This window comes from Crinia signifera, chromosome 9 (genome assembly GCF_055691185.1).
Source record: "Crinia signifera chromosome 9, ASM5569118v1, whole genome shotgun sequence".
Classification (NCBI taxonomy): Eukaryota; Metazoa; Chordata; class Amphibia; order Anura; family Myobatrachidae; genus Crinia; species Crinia signifera.
In genome coordinates, this window is record NC_139225.1 from 143148545 (window position 1) to 143171725 (window position 23181).

The following is a 23181-nucleotide window of genomic DNA, read 5'->3' on the forward strand; positions in this document are numbered from 1 at the left end:
GGTAGAGGATCAGTAGGCAGTAGTGGATCAGTAAGTGCTAGTGTGTAAGCAGGTGGTAGAGGATCAGTAGGCAGTAGTGGATCAGTTAGTGCTAGTGTGTAAGCAGGTGGTAGAGGATCAGTAGGCAGTAGTGGATCAGTAAGTGCTATTGTGTCAGCAGGTGGTAGAGGATCAGTAGGCAGTAAGTGCTAGAGTCCCAGCAGGTGGTACAGGATCAGTAGGCAGTAGTGGATCAGAAAGTGCTGGTGTGCCAGTAGGTGGTAGAGGATCAGTAGGCAGTAATGGGTCAATAGGCGGCAGTGGTTCAGTAGATGTCAGTAGATCAGTCTGTGGTAGTGGATCAGTAGGGGATATTGTACCAGTATGTGGTAGTAAAGCAGTAGTTGTAATAGGTCAGCAGTATATGGTAATGGACCATATGTGATAGTTTATCAGGATGCGGCAGTGAATACGTAGGTGATAAATTATTTCTGATAAGTAACAAATTAATTCTATGCAGAACCAGTATTGGACTGAGTTATGTCTCTGTGTAATGGCCATATTCACATATAATACAAAGTGATGAAAAATAGTTTGATCAATTTTACTGAAGTTGTAGGGTATGTACCCAATGTTTCTGCTTCTTATCTGTCAGACCACACTGCAGGTTCAGCTATTACACCGCCTGATAGTCTGGTACCAGTAAATAAAATATGTATTTGGCGTCACATTATCAGAGGCAGAAGTCAGCAGGGCGTGTGGCCGTGTCAGCGGGAGATGGACAGGTGGATTGGGAGAAAGGAGGGGCAGAACAGACAGAGAGGGACAAAGGGGGACACAGACAAAGGACAGAAGTGACATGGGATGGGGGGATGGGAGAGAACTATGTTCCTGGTCCCGTCTGGTCCACAGTCCCCTGTGTTTAATGAGACACTGCACATGTGACAATCTAAAAGCTGCATGAAACATCACAAGCCACAAAACAGGAGAAAGAGGTAGAGACTTAGCAAGAATCACAGAGAGATTATAGTAGGAGGGAGGGAGAGAGAGAGAGGAGAGAGTCAGCACACACTGGCCCATACACAGACCCAGAGCCCGGGGAAGAGGACTAAGGAGAAAGTGGGAGACAGACAGCCACCCAAGCTAATCCGACAGGGAGAGAAGGATCAGGAGACAGCTATTCTGACAGATGAAGAGACTGGAGGAGACAGACAGGCTAGCAGGAGAGTGAGTAAGGAGAGCGAGAGAGAGTGCTAGCTCTGCTGGCACAGTGACAGGGTGCTAGAGGCTGAGCACAGGGGGAGAGCAGAAGCTCTGTAGCCCAGGCAGAGGTGACTGCGTGTCATGTAGAGGGATCCACTAATGTGTGGGATAAGGACAGTACACAAAGATAATCATCTGTATTAGGCACGCATCACAGGTATACACACACAAACGGTGGGACAGAGACACTTTATTGTACTGTATAGGTAATAGCACAGGCAGAGAGAACAATACACACTTACTGCGCACAGTGCGGAGAGTTGTACAGTAATTACATGGGAGTGTGCCACACATTACCCACGGGGTATACAGGAGGCAGCTGTAGTTACATCTATATTTATAGAGAAAGGGAGATTATTTAAATGACTATGAACACGCTGATAGTTTCTGGCCCTACCTCTCCCCTATGTGACCCTAGCCCTTCCACCTCCGCTGTTGGTCACTCTCCCCCTGGTGCGCTGGCCCCCGGTTCCTCTCCTCTTCCTTGTCCTTCCCGGGGCTTTCTCCGCAGCCTCCGTATCCTATACAGCATCCTGGAGGAGGAAGGGGGTGGCCAGGTGCATGTGCAGGACATTGAGGGTCTTTGGGGCGGGCCAAGCCTTATCTCCAAGGTGCCACAGGCTCTGAGAGATGCAACAGCCTCAAGCGGAGGATACCTGACCTTTCCAAGGCTGGTGAGGGGGCTGACACAGGCGCTGACAGCAGGAGACCCTCAGGATACAGCTACACCCAGAAAGAGAGGTGAGTTTGGGGGACCTGGTGGGTCTTCTGGTTTTCCCATTCCTGCTACTGTCGTCCATGGTTTGTTCCCTATGTATTATTCCTCGCACTATTGTCTGCTGTCCTGTGTGAAACTTTCCCCTTGTCTCCGTCCTCACCTTTTGTTCTAGCACTGTCCGCTGCAATGTCCCACTCCTTATCCCTCCCTGGTCTGGCACTCCTGTATCATAGCGCTCAGTAATCTGCACCATCTGTCTGGGAGTAATCTGTGCATTGGGAGGAAACGGGCAGAACTTCAGGGGATTATTACTTCAGGATATAGAAATGACTTCACACACAACCTGTCAGTCCCAGCAGGACACCCCCTGGAAACTGAACAACACATATATAGAATCATAATAGGGTATATATATATATATATATGTATATATATATGTATATATATATATATATATATATATATATATATATATATATATATATATATATATACTGTATATTGCATCGCAGGCCTAGAGAGTACGGTAACTCTCAGCTCTGGGCCCCATAACAGCTGCACCCCATGCACCTATGGTAGCCATAGGTGCCGATTCTGTGGGTGCTTGAGGGCCCGAGCACCCACAGAAATTGATGAGCACCCACCCGCTCAGCAGCGGCCCACCCACCCGTGTCCCATTGCACTCCCCTCCCTCGTCGCTGGCACAGATACTATGTGGGCATTTATGTATTTGGCACTGTTGCCAAAATTTGAATATTGGAGACAACTGTGCTGCGTAATATAAATCGGTATTCTTTTATGGCCACGCCCCTTTCCCATGAAGCCACTCCCCTATATTTTTGGCTTGAGCACCCACTAGCAAAAACATAAATCGGCACCTATGATGGTAGCTACACCCTGTATATAACACATGTAACTGTGACGGGGAAGGTGGCCCCTCTCTGCTCTGGGCCCCATAGCACCTGCACTCCCTGCACCTATATTAGTTACACCCCTGTATATAACACATGTAATTGTGACAGGGAAGGTGGCCCCTCTCAGCTCTGGTCCCCACAGCAGCTGCACTCCCTGCACCTATGGAAGCTACACCCTGTATATAACACATGTAACTGTGACAGGGAAGGTGGCCCCTCTCAGCTCTGGTCCCCACAGCAGCTGCACTCCCTGCACCTATGGTAGCTACACCCAGTATATAACACATGTAACTGTGACAGGGAAGGTGGCCCCTCTCAGCTCTGGGCCCCATAGCAGCTGCACTCCCTGCACCTATGGTAGCTACACCCTGTATATAACACATGTAACTGTGACAGGGAAGGTGGCCCCTCTCAGCTCTGGGCCCCATAGCAGCTGCACTACCTGCATCTATGGTAGCTACACCCTTGTGTATAACACATGTAACTGTGACAGGGAAGGTGGCCCCTCTCAGCTCTGGGCCCCATAGCAGCTGCACTCCCTGCACCTATGGTAGTTACACCCCTGTATATAACACATGTAACTGTGACAGGGAAGGTGGCCCCTCTCAGCTCTGGGCCCCATAGCAGCTGCACTCCCTGCACCTATGGTAGTTACACCCCTGTATATAACACATGTAACTGTGACAGGGAAGGTGGCCCCTCTCAGCTCTGTACCCCATAGCAGCTGCACCCCCTGCACCTATGGTAGTTACACCCCTGTATATAACACATGTAACTGTGACAGGGAAGGTGGCCAGACATGAAACTTTAACAGATAAGAACCACTTAGCCTCTCTAGTCCACCCATGTACATACACAGACTTACACACAAGCACAGGGAGAATATACAAACTCCACACAGTTAGGGCCATGGTGGGAATTTTCTATGATACCAACCATTACACTGTCTGTACTGCCCTGTACTGTACATCTTCTGGACTTTTGTTCAGTTTGGATCCGGATGTAAATACTTACAGAAGAGGCGCACTACAATATAAGTCTGTCTTTAGGTAACAATCATTTATACGTCATTACCTCCATTCCGGATAAGAATAATAATGACAATCGCCTTACAATACAGGTACATAGTGAATGTGTGCATCTGGTCGATATGTGAACACGGGAACATTTCCAATGAACAACCTTTACAGCCAGAAAACGAATGATTGTTAGCAATGCTTTATATGCCTTGTACAGTACGTACCTGGTTATCTCTCCTCAGTTATCTGTGAAGGTTCGGACACTTCTAGAAACTGTTACTTGAGGTTTGTCACGTAGAGGTATAACCAGCAATGCACACACACTGTTAGATTGGAGTTTCCTTTTATTCAATCACAAATCAGTATAATACCACACAATACTAATACCAAACCTATTCACTAGCACTGCATTCATGTGCACTAAACCATAGCAACCAGGACAGATTGTATTGTGCTACGTGTAGTGTCCTAGGGGTGCATTTAGCATCAGAGAGCGGTGGCATCGCCGGACATCGCATTGCGGTATCCTGCAATACCACCGGTATTTATCAATGTTAGGGCGCAGGGACAGGGCTCTGAAAGGAGCCCTGACCCAGAAGCCGGGGGGTCTGCGCATGCGCGGTAATGCGCTGATCCCCCGTGACCCCGCTGACCGCACTGCCGCTCGGGCAGTGCGATGTGTAGCCATAGGCTACAATGGGCTATCACCATATCAGAATGGCGATAGCCCAGGAGTGCGATGCCGGGCTGCCCGATGTTGATACATCGGGCAGCTTTGCATCCCCCATAGAAACCTATGGTGGATGCGGCCAGCGGCGCTGCAGGGGGGATCGCAGCAGGGGTCGGAGATTCCTGCTGTGGTCCCCCTTTAATACATTTAGGTGATACTAAATATTTGCGGTGAACCCCTGAAAACGGATGTTGATAAATGGGCCCCCTAGTCTACTGGATGTCCGGGAGACTCCTAGGGGTACATTCACTAAGATGGGAGTTCTATTGAAGATGGAATGCTGTTCATAGCAACCAATTAGATTCCATTTATTATCTTCTGAAGGTGCTAAATAAATAGGATTGAGAATTTGAATGGCTGCTATGGGCAACGCCCCATCTTCAATAGAACTCCCATCTTAGTAAATTTACCCCCAAGGCTGCCCAGACCTGGAGAGCAGGTGATGTTCCCTTTCTAGAGGAAACTGTCATCTTTCAAACACATGGCAGTTGGGAGCTGATTGGCTGGGGCACCATATGCAATGACATAGGTGCCGATTTATGTTATTGTTGGTGGGTGCTCAAGCCAAAAATATAGAGGAGTGGCTTCATGGGGAGGGGGTGTGGCCACAAAATAATACCAATTTATATTACGGAGCACAGTCTCCAAAATTCAAATTATGGCAACAGAGTTCCACATCCATAAATGCCCCCCACAGTACAGGTACATAAATGCCCCCAAAGTGCAGGTACATAAATGCCCCCACAGTGCAGGTACATAAATGCTTCCACAGTGCAGGTACATAAATGCCCCCACAGTGCAGGTACATAAATGCTTCCACAGTGCAGGTACATAAATGCCCCCACAGTGCAGGTACATAAATGCCCCCACAGTGCAGGTACATAAATGCCCCCACAGTGTAGGTACATAAATGCCCCCAAAGTGCAGGTACATAAATGCCCCCACAGTGTAGGTACATAAATGCTTCCACAGTGCAGGTACATAAATGCCCCCACAGTGTAGGTACATAAATGCTTCCACAGTGCAGGTACATAAATGCCCCCACAGTGTAGGTACATAAATGTCCCCACAGTGCAGGTACATAAATGCCCCCCACAGTGCAGGTACATAAATGCCCCCACAGTGCAGGTACATAAATGCCCCCACAGTGCAGGTACATTAATGCCGTCACATTGCAGGTACTCCGCGGACAGAATACACTTCCCGGCATACTGTTTCCCAGGTGGCGGGACCGGCAGTGTGGGTGCTGCAGCCGCAAATTAGCAAGTTAATATGGCGGCCCAGCAGCGAGACTCTTGCCCGTGGGTGCTCATCAATTTCAGTGGGTGCTCGGGCCCTTGAGCACCCACAGAATCGGCACCTATGTGCAATGAGTTTTAACATTCAGAACGAGTGTTATCACTTGTTGATAAATAAGCCCCTGTATACCTATATGTATATGTTAGTAAAATGATGATCACCAGCGATGGTTCCATTGATTAATAACCTCGATGGAGTGAAACCATCTAAGAGGGAACCATTGGTGGTTTTGCACACCAATGGTCATCCCAGCTTTAGTGTACAGTGATTTGTGGGCCAATAATAACCAGTGGGTGGGGCTTTGCCAGTGTCAGGGGCAGAGCTAAGCTCGGACACCTTGTAAGTAAAAAAAAAAAAAAAAGTAGTATCATTGATGGATACTAGATTGTAAGCTCTTGAGATCAGGGCCCTCTTCCCTCCTGTTGTTAAAGCCCTCTTCTCTTCACATGTCACTCACAGCTCTCCCATACTCAAACACTCAGTGACCATCTCTGTCCACATACTCATCTCCGTCTTTGGCCACCAGCCCCTAGTAGCATATTGGTCAAGTCCTCACTGCTTACATCTAAGCGGTAATGTGTATTGTATTGTGGCATTCATTTTACCTGTACTCTATTTTGTTATTCGTTTACTGTAATGTTACGTTTTGTCTCCCTGTACTGTTCCTTTGTACGGCGCTGCGAAACACCTGTTTCATTTACTGTAATATTACGTTTTGTCTCCCTGTACTGTTCCATTGTACGGTGCTGCGAAACACTTGTGGCGCCTTATAAATAAAATAATAATAATGGTGCGAAATTATCTGGTTCTCCCAACCAATGTTAAAAGAAGTCACCATTGGTATTAGACCATCAATAATATACGGCTGCTTCTGTGTATACACATGACTTTTCCATCACGCTGTGGCGGAGAAGGGGGCTCCCATTTCATTTTGAAAGACAACAGATATTTGCTTATTACTGAATTTAATGTAACTATTATGTACTATTAGCATCTGCATTGCATTATTACGTGGTAATTGCAACTGAGCATTTATTAATAACATTAGGGTTTGTACGTTTCATGTTCCAGTCCTGTATTTACCCACAGTCCTAGAATTATCTGAATAATATAGCATTTGCTCCTAACTGGTAATTAGCCGGCTGTATATAGATCCAGCCTGAGCTATGGCAATCTCACCATACTGAGCCCTCAAGTAAACCCTTCATTCCAGCGGAACAGATGCAGGTTTAGAAGATGGGAACAGATGGGGAGATCAAAACATTAATTACAGAGAGAGACAAATCAAGCCTCTTATAATAAACATCCTTCTTATGCCGGGGTCTCATCCCGTTTACATGTGACACAAATGATAAGTATTAATAAACAGTAATAAGTGTCTCTGTGTGTCCCAGGCTGTAAGGGTGTCACGCGATCCCGGAGCGTCCACAACGATGTCCCCTCCTCCGCCGCCACCGCACGCCTCACCCGCCAAGAGCAGCGCCTACGACGGCACACACTGGCCAGCGGAATCGACTACGACACGGTACCATGTCCCGTTTGTTTTGACTATTGTGCCTGATTCAGAGTTGATCGCTGATGAGCGAAAGTGCAATTTGAATGATTATCGAATGACTGCACGTGCGCAGTTGCGCACGTGCAAAAGGAAATAGCGACAGAAGAAGCGTAAGGATCGCAAGTGCAAAGCGGACGGACTTGACTAACAGGAAGCCGGCGTTCGGGAAGGTTACCCGGGTGTTTTAAGGGAGGTTCTGTAATGTCAGCTCCGGCCTCCATCAGCCTGTCTCAGGGCCTTATTCTGGTTGCGGCGGCCAAACGTACGTACGTTCCGTATCAGCGTACGTTTACCGTACGCGGACGTTGAGCGAAAGTCCACCCACAAAATATCCGCATACGGACGGCGACAAACACCGACAAAGGGGAGTGGCGTACACTTGAGCGTACGCCACCGTACACGGACGGATCACCGCTTATACACCGACAACTGGCGTACAACAGAGCGTACGCCACCGTTTACGGACGGGACTCTTCCGTTTTCACACCGACATCTTACGGCTATCTGAGCGTTCGCTACCTTGTATGGACGGGTCTCGCCTGTTTTAAATGGAAAACTCAGCGTATGTCACCGATCGTGAGAGTTAGCGTACGTCTGTGCACGCTGGCATACCCTTCACATATATGGCCCTCATAATCTAGCCTTTCAACTATGATTTAGACAATTAAATGATTTATTCTAATTGTTATTCAATTATTGTTTTATGTCTTTTTATCAAAATGAAAAAAAAAATTGTTTGTATTCGAGTGAAAACGTTGACACATGTCACTTACTGAATGTGTATAAATGGTTACAAAATAACTACCTTGGCATATATAAGCAGGTCTTAAAATGATTCTTACCTTAAATGAAACCAACCTTTACATGTAGAGAAGTGTAGAGAGATATGCTTCCAATGTGTTTGAGTGCTGTGTGTGGCTTGCAGGTAGTGAAATCATGGTTTGGACTTAATAGACTGCAGCATTGCTTATTACATTCAGGTGTCTGTGTTTGAGTAGTAATCAGCGTTAATTAGCAGACCCAGCCGTCCGCTCTCATGCGGTATCTGTAGGGGTGGTCTGAGGTGGCGGTTGGCGGCCGCCTGTTTTGTGTCTGAAATGCACGGTGCTTTCGCCGATCGAGCGGTAGTAGCACCGTACATTTTTTGTGCACACCCCCGTGTAGGCCCATGTTTACGCCCAGTTTCCCTCATTATTTCGGCCGCTCCCCTCAACACGCCCCTATGCCGCCCACAATGATGTACTCTTGCGGACAGGTTTTTTCGCACGGAAAGAACCGTCAGTCAGCATTGTGGAGTCATCGCGCCTGCGCATTGCGGAAGGTACGCATGCGCAGATCAAAAAAAAAACCCCGGAACGTACGCTTACGGCCCAGCCGCCCGAACCAGAATAAACCCCTCAGTCACAGATGACGGTACCCTCAGACTTACTCACATTTGCACAGGCTGGGAAAACCATTCAATAGTTTGGGAATTACATATGGATTTGCGAGCGATCAATGCACAATTTACTCGCAGTTTTACACTGGGGCGGTTTTATCTCTGTCTAGGCAGAAGCAATCTACTCGCATTCCTCTGCAACTGTGCACATCAGCGATTACGTCTGAATCAGGCCCCTTGTGGGGTGTGCGTAAGTAGGTCACTCATATTTGGGACCACTGCACAGTGCATTTGTCCCCAACGCACTCTTGTGTACTCGCCCTTATTCCTTTCTCCCTTCCTCGCCCCCCACCCCCTCACCCCCACCCATGGAGGCCTAGGAAGGATGAACTGAAGACAGGAGAGTAGAGGCTGGGTGACAGGGGGCTGTGAGAGTGGTAGACAGATCAGGGAGGGGTGGGAAAGCGCGGCTGATGAGGGAGTGTCAGCTCTGCTCACATAACTTCTCCATTCACACGGGGCTGCTGTTTGGGAGCAACAGGAGGACGAGTCTCTGGCCAGGCAGCAGCAGGGAAAGGGGAGAGGGCTGCAGGCATCTGGTCATAGTGTCAGGTGAAGGGGGGGGTAACCATACAGGGGTAGTTAGATATAGTGGTGGGTACCTGAGGGGAACAGTAAGAAGCAGAAGGAGTTAGTGGGAGGAGGAGGAGAGGATTACACAGGGGATGGTGAGAGGTGAGATGCAGGGAGGAGAGAAGAGGTGGGGGGACCAGGGAGGGACATGCAGGTATGTACACAGACACGCCTAGTAGGACACCATAGGGAGTGTATATACATTACACCAACTCTTATACAGCCACATGTGCAGCTCGCAGCAGGCAGGCACTGACATACACGTATGCACTCCTGCTGCCACACATACTTAGCAACATGCATGCAAACACTTACATGCACAGCACACGGTCACACAGCAAGCCCTGGGTGAGAAACTAGACACACACACACGCACACACACACGCATAGACACATACATGTTCATCAGGCGAGCAGGAAGCTTCCCCTTGGTGTTAGATGCCCTCTGCTCCCCACACACATGTTCTGCATGGCTGTGCAGGCGGCTTACACCATCCTCATCCTCCCACTGCACAGCAGCCGCGAGGCCCTGTCCTTCTACCTGTGGGTGAGTCTCTGCTACCTGCGACGTCCCTCTGCCTGTCTATGTGCAGTGTCTGTCTGTCTGTCCTCCCTGCCTGTGTCCCCCTCCCCTGGCACTGCTAATCTCCTGCTGCAAATCTGATAATCTGCTATAGGGCTGTGACCCTGCGGTCCGACACTGACATGTATGGATGTATGTATGTGTGTGTATACACGCAGCTGTGCCACCCTCGTAACCCCGCAGACGGGGTGTTTATGTAACACACCCGCCTCTTTAAACCCATTGTATTTTCTTTTACAGTGGGATGAATGTGCCCTGTTTTATGAGCATGGCTGTGAGTGTGTCAGTGAGGATGTGCTTTCATGTGACTGTACACTGGAGTATACCGTGGTATGACATGTAATTACCATGCCCGCAGTGTGTTCTCAGCATTACTATTGATGTACAGTAGGAGGGGGAGGGGGGGTCACAATACATTATGCAGTAGCTGCAGTCCCCAAAGTTCTGCTCAGACACCAGCGTTATCGCACTCCTGCATTACTGGCCTTGTACTGCTCTCTCTCTATGGGGGCGATGCGTCGAGCCTTGGAGAATGAGAATGTGGGGAAGTTGCCCAACACAACAATCAGCTTCTAACTGTCATTTACCAGCACAGTGGGGCAGATGTATTAAGCCTGGTGAAGGGATAAACTGGTGATAAAGTGGAGAGAGATAAAGCGCCAGCCAATCAACTCCCAACTGTCATATTTCAAACGCAGCTGATTGGCTGGTGCGTTATCTCCTTCCTCTTTATCTCTTTGCCAGGCTTAGTACATCTGCCCCACTCTTTGAAATCACAGATGCTGATTGGTTGCTTTGGGCAATACATCTCCCCCAGTGTCGGTAGCGCCCCCTCCCCTAGCTACAGCAAGAAATGATATTAGCCAGTGCACTGTGGATCCTCATTTCTGTGGCCACCCACAAAGTGCACACGTGTATGGGTCATAGGGTTGAAACTATGAAGGTCGACATAAATTGGGTCGACCACAAAAGATTGACAGGGCTAAGTTCGACACATGAAATAAGTTGATATGGCAAAGGTCGACAAAGTTGGAAGGTTGACACAAGCATTAGGTCGACAGTTAAAGAAGAATTGCTGTTTTGCGCCAATTATTTTTCTGGGGGGGAGCAGCTCTGATAGGGTAAATGGCAAATTGGATAAAATATAATCAAAGCGCTGGGATAAAAAGCAACTGGGATAAAACAAACAAAAGAGGAGATTAAAGTGAAAGAAAATAGATAAAAGGAAGACAAGTATGCAATACCAAAAAATAATAAAAATGAAACAACGGCTTTGATGTTTTAAGCTCTCTTTTGAAAATGTGGCAAGGTTTTTTTTTGTGAGTGTCTTGGAGCCCTGTATGCACAGAGACTGCTGACTAGCCCTAGCTACAGTACCGTAACGGGATGCGGCTTCTTCTCCACGTCTGGAGTCCCGTGCGGCGGCTTCAGGCTTCAGCGCTCGTGCTTCCGGTGACGGTCCTTTCTCACTACCAACGCGTTTCGTGCTTGAGGCACTTGGTCATGGATCCATGGGCCGCCGCACGGGACTCCAGACGTGGAGAAGAAGCCGCATCCCGTTACGGTACTGTAGCTAGGGCCAGTCAGCAATCTCTGTGCATACAGGTCTCGAAGACACTCACAAAAAAGACTTTACCACATTTTCAAAAGAGAGCTTAAAACATCAAAGCCGTTGTTTAATTTTTATTATTTTTTGGTATTGCATACTTGTCTTCCTTTTATCTATTTTCTTTCACTTTAATCTCCTCTTCTGTTTGTTTTATCCCAGTTGCTTTTTATCCCAGCGCTTTGATTATATTTTATCCAATTAGGTCGACAGTGATTTTCCCCCCAAAAAAACTTATGTCGACCTTTTGACTGTCGACCTTCCCATTGCTTGTGTCGACCTTCCAACCCTGAAGACCTGTTGACCTATTTCATGTGTCGACCTAAGCCCTGTCGACCTTTAGTGGTCTACCTAATGTATGTCGACTTTCACAGTGTCAACCTAGTGGCCATATCCCATGCATACAGGTATGGTAAGGCCAGTGTAGGGGTGGATCCTTATTAGCACAGCCACAGCTCCACAACCCTCTGCCCATCCCTGCATTACATGGACCTCTCCCAACTGCTGCCGATCCTCTCATAATGTGTTATTACAGCCTGGCCAATCAGTGTTATCACAGCCTGGCCAATCAGTGTTATCACAGCCTAGCCAATCAGTCTTATCACAGCCTAGCCAATCAGTCTTATCACAGCCTGGCCAATCAGTGCTATCACAGCCTAACCAATCAATGTTATCACAGCCTAGCCAATCAGAGTAATCACAGCCTGGCCAATCAGTGTTATCACAGCCTAGCCAATCAGTGTTATCGCAGCCTAGCCAATCAGTGTTATCACAGCCTAGCCAATCAGTGTTATATTACATCCTAGCCAATCAGTGATATCACAGCCTAGCCAATCAGTGTTATCACAGAATAGCCAATCAGTGTTATCAAAGCCTAGCCAATCAGTGTTATCGCAGCCTAGCCAATCAGTGTTATCAAAGCCTAGCCAATCAGTGTTATATTACAGCCTAGCCAATCAGTGTTATATTACAGCCTAGCCAATCAGTGTTATCACAGCCTAGCCAATCAGTGTTATCACAGCCTGGCCAATCAGTGTTATCACAGCCTAGCCAATCAGAGTAATCACAGCCTGGCCAATCAGTGTTATCACAGCCTAGCCAATCAGTGTTATCACAGAATAGCCAATCAGTGTTATCACAGCCTGGCGAATCAGTGTTATCACAGCCTAGCCAATCAGTGTAATCACAGCCTGGCCAATCAGTGTTATCGCAGCCTAGCCAATCAGTGTAATCAAAGCCTAGCCAATCAGTGTTATCACAGCCTAGCCAATCAGTGTTATATTACATCCTAGCCAATCAGTGTTATCACAGCCTAGCCAATCAGTGTTATCACAGAATAGCCAATCAGTGTTATCAAAGCCTAGCCAATCAGTGTTATCGCAGCCTAGCCAATCAGTGTTATCAAAGCCTAGCCAATCAGTGTTATTACAGCCTAGCCAATCAGTGTTATATTACAGCCTAGCCAATCAGTGTTATCACAGCCTAGCCAATCAGTGTTATCACAGCCTGGCCAATCAGTGTTATCACAGCCTAGCCAATCAGAGTAATCACAGCCTGGCCAATCAGTGTTATCACAGCCTAGCCAATCAGTGTTATCACAGAATAGCCAATCAGTGTTATCACAGCCTGGCGAATCAGTGTTATCACAGCCTAGCCAATCAGTGTAATCACAGCCTGGCCAATCAGTGTTATCGCAGCCTAGCCAATCAGTGTAATCAAAGCCTAGCCAATCAGTGTTATCGCAGCCTAGCCAATCAGTGTTATCAAAGCCTAGCCAATCAGTGTTATCGCAGCCTAGCCAATCAGTGTTATCACAGCCTAGCCAATCAGTGTTATATTACATCCTAGCCAATCAGTGTTATCACAGCCTAGCCAATCAGTGTTATCACAGAATAGCCAATCAGTGTTATCAAAGCCTAGCCAATCAGTGTTATCGCAGCCTAGCCAATCAGTGTTATCAAAGCCTAGCCAATCAGTGTTATCGCAGCCTAGCCAATCAGTGTTATATTACAGCCTAGCCAATCAGTGTTATCACAGCCTAGCCAATCAGTGTTATCACAGCCTGGCCAATCAGTGTTATCACAGCCTAGCCAATCAGAGTAATCACAGCCTGGCCAATCAGTGTTATCAAAGCCTAGCCAATCAGTGTTATCGCAGCCTAGCCAATCAGTGTTATCACAGCCTAGCCAATCAGTGTTATATTACAGCCTAGCCAATCAGTGTTATCACAGCCTAGCCAATCAGATTTATCACAGCCTAGCCAATCAGTGCTATCACAGCCTAGCCAATCAGTGTTATCAAAGCCTAACCAATCAGTGTTATCACTGGATAGGTACCAAGATAGGTAAGATACTTAACCATCTTGACACGTAGGTAGGTCTCCATCCACCTGTCCGTTGGTCCTGAAGAAATCCAATTAGGGTACCTGTGGAAGGAAACCATACTTACGGGGGGTCCTCCGGCATAGATCGGGTCCTCTTCTGTCCATGTAGCATCCATGGTCAAAAAAACAAACGGACCATCGCGACACCCACAGACTAAGAAGAGAGCCGCAAGATGTGTCAGTGCTCTCTGAATGTAATAAAGTTAAATGTTTCTGTTGTGTGTGTATTTAACTATTGGTTCTGCTGTGGAAGAGTACCAGCAAGCACATTAATGGGCCGAATGCTGGGACTTGTGGTTCTCCAAGTCACGGTATGCAGCCCAGGCTTGCTGGGACTCATAGTTCCACAGCAGAGCCCAATCTATTTTTACACATTTATCAGCCTGGTGGCCACCGCCCAGGGCCATCGGTACAGCCCCAGGTGTCAGCCTAGGCAGGTAAATTCTGGATGGGGGCCTTCATTGGTGGATTGCCACTTCCCCAGGATCCCTGCCCAGGCTAATGGGGGGGGGGGGGGGGGGGGGGGGGGATGGAATCCCATGCCAATTTTTTTTTGTTTTATTATTAATTTATTTTTTCTATTTTTTTTATGTTTTTTTTTACACTACAGCCTGCATGGATCTGACTGCCGCTATGTATTAACGGCCATATATACGACCGCCAAATACGAATACAGTGGCATACGGCCACTAAATACGAATTCACATTGGCCAGGATATATAATATGGCTACCCCATCGGCAAAACACAAATTTGTAAATAGGGCAGCTTAGTAAATCTGCCCTATTTACAAATTGTATTTTTTTCAAAGCCAGTCATATTGATTCGTATTTCCGAATACGTATTCATACTCTTAGTAAATTTCCCCATCTATCTATTATCTTCTAGAAGGCGCAAAATAAATAAGAAGTAGAATCTGATTGGTTGCTACGGGCAACATCTCACCTACAATAAATCAATATAATCAGCATTTTTTTTTTTACATCAATTACATTATTTATTTCTGTTCTTTTTTCTTTTTGCATTGTCAATGGGTCAATAATTGGTACATACAGATTAGCTAATGTAAGGAGATGTTCACCAACTTGGAGACGACTTGGACCAGATCCGCGACCATATAAAGAACGGGTCTCTGGGCTGTGCAGCACTAACACCCTCCTCAAATCCTGCCCCCCACCTCCTATTAAATAAGGAGGACAGCTTAACGTGTGAAGGTCAGGACACAGATTTATCTGTATATACATGCATACAATATGACTGGCCATACTGCTCAGAGGCAGAACTCTGGGAGGCAATGGAGTCACCAGCCACCGGGCTCCTGCTCCCAAGGGGGCACCTCTCCTCCCCTGTGAGTTTGAATCAGTTAATTGAAAGCCGTTAATATCACTGTGGCTGACTCCCCCTCCTAATGTCATATTTGCAAGTGTCAGACCCTGTATTAGAATCCATGATCTGTCTTACTGAAGACAGACACCTTACTGATTGAACTATTGGGGGACACCCATATTTATCTTGCCTCTGGGCAACTGGGACGAACTTACGCCACTGATACTGCTATTATTTTAGGTACAATCAGTAACATTACATTGTGTATTAGCTGGATTCTTGAATTGTACAGTGATAACGTGATACATCATGATTCTCCTCCTACTGTTATCACCTCCCATCATAACAAGCGCTGACAGTGCACGGATTGCTGTATGGTAGGACAAACAGTCACAGAATTGTGCAGAATTTCCCATGTGGGTCTTACATTCCGCAGGATGATGTTACTACGCCCAAGTGTGCCAGCATGCCAGTGCGTAATTGTCTTATACCCTACATGTTGGAGTCATTGCTTTCTCATTCTTTTGTATTTATTCTACTGTTACCTGTGACCCTGTTTCAGCTTATTACGGTAGCAAATCAAAAAAGCACACAACTGGGCAAAACCATGTGCACTGCAGGTGGGGCAGATGTAACATGTGCAGAGAGAGTTAGATTTGGGTGTTATTTTGTTTCTGTGCAGGGTAAATACTGGTTGCTTTATTCTTCTACTGCAATTTAGATTTCAGTTTGAACACACCCCACCCAAATGTAACTCACTCTCTGCACATGTTACATCTGCCCCACCTGCAGCGCAGCATATTGCCCAGTTGTGTGCTTTTCTGCATATGGCCCTGTATGTATAATTTTCCAAAATTGGTTCAAATAAAATCTCACTAGACATTAGCATTTACTACAGTATATTGCAAAGTTCCTAAAGAGGCTCTGTCACACCCCAGGTCTTACCTTACAATATTTGATGCATTTATTTGTTCAGAATTCTGATACACATCACCACAACGTGCACAGACATCTTTGCAGAATGTCTGCCATTTATTCTTTTAAATGAGAAAATTCTACTATTGCAAAATCTGAGGGGTTATTACCATAGAATTAATAAGGAGAATTATGCAACCAGGGAGTACAAACAGGGTCCACTGAGGTGCATCGTCCTATAGAAGTACGCCCCAAAGTATGAACGTACAACACAACATGCAGGATTGCTAAAGGTGGCATTTCATGGTCTTCTGGAGTAATACTGTAGATGTATTATATAGATACAAGTTAAAAGCCCTTCAAAATAACAACTTCTTTTCTGCAATGTATTTTCACTTTGAGATGTGTCAGTTTTTACTTTCACTTTGAGCTGTGACCGTTTTAGACCACCAACTCTCCACCCCACCCCAGTCCCTGTCTACTCCTACCCCCAATCTCTATCTTCACAGCTCCCTCTCTCCATATCCAGCTAGTTTGGAACATATCAGTGTCCCTGCAAAAAATACTTTCACTTTCTGTTACGACATCTTTTAGCACACAAAGGAGTAATTTGGTCTGTCGAGTGGCCTCTAGTGGTCAGTGGCAGTACTTCATCTGATAGAGATGATAAGTAATTAGCCTTTTATATCTATAAATGAATATAGGAAGCACACATTCAATAAAAGAAGCCAGGTCCATGGGGGGGGGATCACCCCCATAGTGCCTTGGTCGGGAATTTAACGTGTGAGGCAGTAATGCTATCCACCACGCTACTGTGCTCCAATGCATTCACGGACTTTCTATTGGTCTGGCCATCCATGTCACTGCACCGTGCCCTATGGGGAGTCTGACCGCCCCCTCTCTGCTCCGCCCCTGTGACTGCTGTTCCTTTCTCCCACAGTTACGTCGCATGAAGGAACTGGAGCAGGAGCGCGACGCTCTGCTAGATGGGGTGCAGCTGGCGGACAGAGCCCGGGACTGGTACAGAGAACGATTACAAGAAGCAGAACAGCAGAGGGGCTGGCAGTGCACGCTGGTATGCTAAAGGGGGAGATGTATGGTAATTAAGGGGCAGATGTACCAAGCCTTCTAAAGAGTGGACACGTTGCCCATAGCAACCAACCCATCAGCTTCTACCTTGCAATGGGGGATGACTGAAGAAGGGTATGGTTCATAGGGGTCAAAAGGTTGACCACTATTGGTCAACAGGCTATAGGTCAACATATGGAAAAGTTCAACGACCTTTTGACCACACCGACCTAAGGTATGTCAACATTTTTAATATGTCGACCTATGGCCTGTCAACCGATAGGGTTCGACCTATTGACTGTTGACCTTTCTATTGTCAACCTGCCAACTGTATCCTGACTATTGTCCCCCACATACACCATGCCTTAACTTAAGGCATACAATCAGATGCGATGCAATGCAATTTTGCGGTAAAATCGCGTCAATCGCATGGCATCGTGACCAAATCGCATGCGATATGCGATGCGATCAACGCGATTTTCCATAGGATTCAATGTTAAAATGGTCCTGTTAATTTCCCCACTATCCAAGTGGGCATAGAGTTGATTTTATATAGTGTGGCGAGCGCAGCGAACCCCGCGAGGGGATGCGGATTACTTAAAATGTATTCCGCATGCGCTCGCCAAGCTTCCGGCTCGGTGGCTCGCTACGCTCGCCACGCTATATAAAATCAACTCTATGCCCACTTGGTTAGTGGGGAAATGAACAGGACCATTTTAACATTGAATCCTATGGAAAATCGCGTCGATCGCATCGCATGTGATTTGGTTGCATGCGATGCGATTATTTCCGACCCGATCTCAAAATCGCGCGCCCAGTTATTACACAAGTACCCTGTCTTTATGTAATTGATCTAACACCACTTTCTATCATCAGAACAAGTCCCCGCCGCTACCGCTACTTGGCTCCACGCTTCTGGTACAGATCCAGGAAGTCAACAGGTTCCTGAGTGACCTCGTTTCCTCTCCCGAAAAGGTGCCAGACCCAAATCACCTTTCTTCAGCTGTATAGGAAATGGAGATGTTTTCCATGCTCAGGTTCAACATTCGCAGTGTTGCTTGCAGCAATGTGATGTGAGATTGGAGGTTTTTTTTAGGGAAAGACAGAACATTACCCGGCCACCCAATATACAGCAGCGATAGTGATAGATATGTCACATAAGGATAATACAGATGTACAAATATGGAATTTGCTACTAAAACCATTGGCCCTGTGTTATACCAGGGGCCAGAACAAATGACCTTGCACTTTGACCTTGACACAGTCTCACCATAGTTATGTCATTCCCTATATATGTGACATACGCCATTGCTCCACACTTGTTGATCTGTCCTCTCTGTACGTTAAGGGTCCTCGGAGACAGTCCCCCTATCCAGCAAAGCACCCTGATATCATCACCACCCTGAAACACCAGAACCAGCTGCTGACAAGGGTGAGTAGATGTGGCCAATGTCACGTGGCTGTTACTGCAGGGCCCAGTCTAAGCAGAACAGTCCCGTTGTGGATTGTAGTTGGAGATGCCGTGCAGGTGATGTACGGGTATGTCCTCACAAACAGCCCCTGGGCGCCTGTGCCACCCCAAAAGTGTCTTCTGTGCTGAAAATGTGCACCTTATTTGCACAAGAATACATTTGGAACTGATAAATCTACCTTTCAAAATGACACTGATCAGTTTGATGGGCAGCATTTGTACATCGGTGCAGGAATAAGTGTGAATCTGTCAAAGCAAGTGCCGGGTTCTTTGTCATGCAAAGTTCCGGTGTGCATCTGTGACTTACGGCCTGATTCAGCTTTGTTTTAGCAAAGCAAATAAGCACACAAATGGGTCAACACATGCTGCACTGCAGCTGGGGCAGAGGTAACATGTGCAGAGCCACCGAGCCCGAAGCGTGGCGAGCGCAGCGAGCCCCGCGAGGGGACGCGGATACCTTCACAGGTAAACGCGTCCCTTCGCGGGCTTCACAGGTATCCGCGTCCGCTCGCCACGCTTCGGGCTCGGTGGCTCGCTGCGCTCGCCACACTATTCTATTCTCACTCCACGCCCTAGTGGATAGTGGGGGTATGAAAAGGTCGGAGGACGCGTACCGCTGTGCTCGCCACGCTTCGGGTTCACGTTCATCGCGGGGTGGCGTGAACTACTTTTGGGGGGACATTTCAATGTTCAGGGGTGTTTTTGGCCCATTTACCATTGTTCCTATGATAATTTGGGTAAATTGAGCCATTTAACATTGTTTCCTATGGGAAATCGTGGTCATCGCGGGTAAATTGAGGCATTTAACATTGTTCTCTATGGGGAAATCGCGGGCATCGCGTCTGGCCCATCGCACCCGATTTTTTTGCGCATGCGATGCCCGCGATGGCCCCGATTTTACCCCCGATGACCGCGATTAGGATCGTTGTGGCCGTGCTAGGAAACAAGTACCTTCTATACTTTATAATGGAAAAACATCTGGATGCAATTCGAAAAATGTGAATTATCCGACATGCCAAAATGTGCGATTTATACCGCAATTTGCATCCTATTACAAGTGAGAATTACACAAAACAGGCGGATTTGGACATTTTTTTGACCAAAATTTGCAAAAGTCAGAAAATAGCACCCTATTACACATCACCCCAGGTGTCTATACAAACACTTGGCTCCCACCGTATTCCACCACATCTCCTGCTTTCATACACACCATTACAGGTTACTGTGCAGCCGTGACACAAAATGATCCCAAACAACAGTTTTATTTTGCCACTTGTTAAAAGCCTGTGACAGCTTCTGCAATGTACTTTCACTTTGCGCTGTGACAGTTTTTAGCCCCAAAACTCTCCACCCCACCCCAGTCCCTATCTGCTCCTACCTCCAATCTCTGTCTTCACAGCTCCATATCCAGCAACTTGAAACAGATCAGTGTCCCTGCAAAAATTGCTTTCACTTTTTGTTAAGGAGTAATTTGGTTTGTTGAGTGGCCTCTAGTGGTCACTGGTGGTACTTCACCTTATAGAGATGAGGAGTAGTTAGAGATATATAGATCTTTAGCTTACTTTATATAGATATACTGTATATAGATTAACACCGACTAGCAATGTTATCTGTTTCCTCCCAGCCTTTATACACACTGACCACACCAAATGCTCACAAAGGACTGACACATTACCCAGTAGGTTCATGTAGCTAAGCGATAGTTTGGATTTTTATTTATTTTTTTGCTAATGTCATATGACCATTTGTCAATGTATCTAAACAATGCCCAATAAAGAGCTGTAACAGTGGCGTAACTATGGTGTGGCAGCCCCAGCTGTGGCTTGGGGGAGCCAGAGGTCTCGGAGTGCACTGAAAATAACCTGCTGTCCTGTACGAATACACAGTCTGCTGTCACTCATTAGTAGTGGGCGGCGGTGGCTGCGTACCGTAGGTGACAGCCCACCCCAGTCTCCTCACTTCCTCTGCGCCTGGGGCCCCATTACCCGCACACACTTCCGGCTGCTAGTATCTCTGGTCTTTCCTTGGTGATGGAAGGCTACAGTAGGGTCAGCGGTTGGGATGTCCTCCCTGTTACGCCGCATGGGCGCACGTCACTCCTGGGGAGCTGCACCACTACACATGGCGGTCACCAGTAGTTCTGTCCGGTCCTTCTGATGCAGGGCAGCAAATGTGATCATACCTGAACCAGATAACGGACTGTATGGTCACATGCCTTATTCATGGGCTTAACATCTGAAAGTATAGAGGTTACAGATGATTGGCTGGGATAATTCCTGTCCACAAGGCGGAAGTCACCTGGTGTACGATTGTACGTAGGGGACTGGGGTAGATGGGAATAATGGAGAGGGAAGTCAGGCAGGACTGGGGGGGATATGGTAATGTGGAATAATACTTTGTGTCTTTGCAGGAGATCTCGGTGCAGAATGAACGGATGTGGAAGCTGCAGAGGGAGAATGAGGCCCTGTACCGGGAACTAGAGAAGCGCCATGCACACAGAGCCACATTTATATGAGAGAGACGTCGCACGCTCCTACCTGGAGCCTTGGATGGCTGGACGCAGAGGAGCGAGCATTGGTATGCTCAGAGAGAGGACTCAAGCCTGCCATGCACCGCCTTGTTTGAGGACCGGCCACAGACCCTATAAACACTTGCAGAGCATCACTACCTGTGTGACACCCGCAGAGCATCACTGCCAGTGATGCTTAGTAGAGCTTGGGTGTGTTGCTATCATATTCCAAGAACCGCACAGTACTACAGACCCTACGTGACTTACTACAGGCAGAACCACGCTGTGTTCCTTATCTCACAAGGCCTCTGCAGAGCATTACTGGGGTGGGGGCGAGTGATTGCCCCCTCAGCAGCAGCACACACCTACAGCATGTGCTGCGCTGTTAGTGAGACGCTCATGCTGAGCCTGCTGTCAGAACACCACATGCTGTAGAGGTGTGTGTGCTGCTGCCCAGGAGGGGGGGGGGGGGGGGGGTGTCAGAGCAGGGCCCCCGCCACGCCCCTCCAGCAGGCCTGGGCCCAGGTAATTAGTACCCTCCCCCCCCCCCGTCTCGGCGACCCTGCTCTCACCCGATAACGCCATCACTCTGCCTACCTCCTACCCAAGCACATGTCTCCGTACAGCCATGCAGTGGCACACACAGGTGCATTGCACTATGGTTGTGTCTTGCCTCACAAGTGACCTCCAGCGACTGCGTTCCTACAGACACCTTCTTGTTGGGTTGTGGTTGTAATTTCCCTTGACATTGCCGTGTAAGGATAAAGTGACATTTTACAATGGATCACACACGGCGGAAATAAGCCTCAATAATTACAGCCACAAGATCCTAGATGTTACACCAGCTATGTGGAGAAACGCGTGACGACTGCCCTACCAAAACGCGTGGTCCCCCCCCATAGGCAGGAGCTTCTAGGGACACTTTGCACTAACAAAAGGTGAACTCTAGAAATCATTAGACTCAAAGGGGGAAATCTACTAAGATGTGTATTGTACTTCACATGTGTTGTTGCTATGGGCAACCAATCAGATCCCATCTACTATCTAGAGCAGGCATGTCCAAACTATGGCCCTCCAGCTGTTGTGAAACAACAAGTCCCATCATGCCTTGCTACAGTTTTGCTATTAGGGATTGCTAAAAATGGCAAGGCATGCTGGGATGTGTAGTTTTACAACAGCTGGAGGGCCAAAGTTTGGACTTGCCTGGTCTAGAGGGTGCTAAATAAATAAGAAGTAGATACTGATTGGTTGCCCATAGCAACATCACATGTGATCTAGAATACACATCTTAGTAAATTTCCCCCAAATAGTCAGAATATGGTTTTAGTGACTTGTGGGTTTTTCAACCATTTTTAATGGACGGTTTTCTAAAAATAAAAAACTTACCGATAACGATGATTTTTTTTGGTGACAGAATTATACCATACTGATTTTCTTTGAGCCAACAGCCTGCCAGTTCATGTCCTACCATCCACTATGGCAGGGATAGGGAACCTTTAGCCCTCCAACTGTTTTAGCATGGCCAAATAGCAAAACTGTAGCAGGGCATGCTGGGATGTGTAGTTCAACAGCTGGAGGGCGGAAGGTTCCTCCTCCCTGCACTACAGTGTATTGGGAGAATAGAAGCACAGCAAGTTTAGCAAGCCATGCGAGGGGACACGGTACACTTTGACAGTGTCCATGTGGGCTGTGTCGACATTTGGGACAAAAAAAACCCCCACTATGTCGACCTTTTGACTGTCAACCTTGCCAATGTCAACCTAATGACTGCACCAACCTTCCAACCTTTGCCACGTCAACCTTCAGTGGTCACAACTCAATGACACATACCAC

At 47.3% G+C, this 23181-nt stretch overlaps 1 protein-coding gene across 2 annotated transcripts; it reads left to right on the plus strand.

Moving 5' to 3' along the window:
• Positions 1 to 1038: 1038 nt before the first annotated feature.
• On the plus strand, positions 1039 to 22740 carry SAPCD1 (suppressor APC domain containing 1). 2 transcript variants are annotated; one of them, XM_083160065.1, is made up of 6 exons: positions 1039 to 1983; positions 7317 to 7447; positions 17241 to 17375; positions 18245 to 18343; positions 18717 to 18800; positions 21250 to 22740. In XM_083160065.1, the coding sequence occupies exons 1-6, from the start codon at positions 1605 to 1607 to the stop codon at positions 21352 to 21354; spliced, it is 933 nt and encodes a 310-aa protein (XP_083016191.1). In that variant the 5' UTR covers positions 1039 to 1604; the 3' UTR covers positions 21355 to 22740. The 2 variants fall into 2 exon arrangements, with proteins under 2 accessions (XP_083016191.1, XP_083016192.1); XM_083160066.1 differs by lacking the exons at positions 1039 to 1983; positions 7317 to 7447 and adding an exon at positions 9041 to 10035.
• The last annotated feature ends 441 nt before the right edge of the window (positions 22741 to 23181 follow it).

What these genes read in the sequence shown, in the direction of transcription:
- SAPCD1 (XM_083160065.1), top strand. Translation starts at nt 1,605, where the DNA reads ATGACTATGAACACGCTGATAGTTTCTGGCCCTACCTCTCCCCTATGT. An exon ending in GGGGCTGGCAGTGCACGCTG is followed by an intron (nt 17,376 to 18,244) that starts GTATGCTAAAGG and finishes TTCTATCATCAG; the next exon opens with AACAAGTCCCCGCCGCTACC. An exon ending in AGAACCAGCTGCTGACAAGG is followed by an intron (nt 18,801 to 21,249) that starts GTGAGTAGATGT and finishes GTGTCTTTGCAG; the next exon opens with GAGATCTCGGTGCAGAATGA.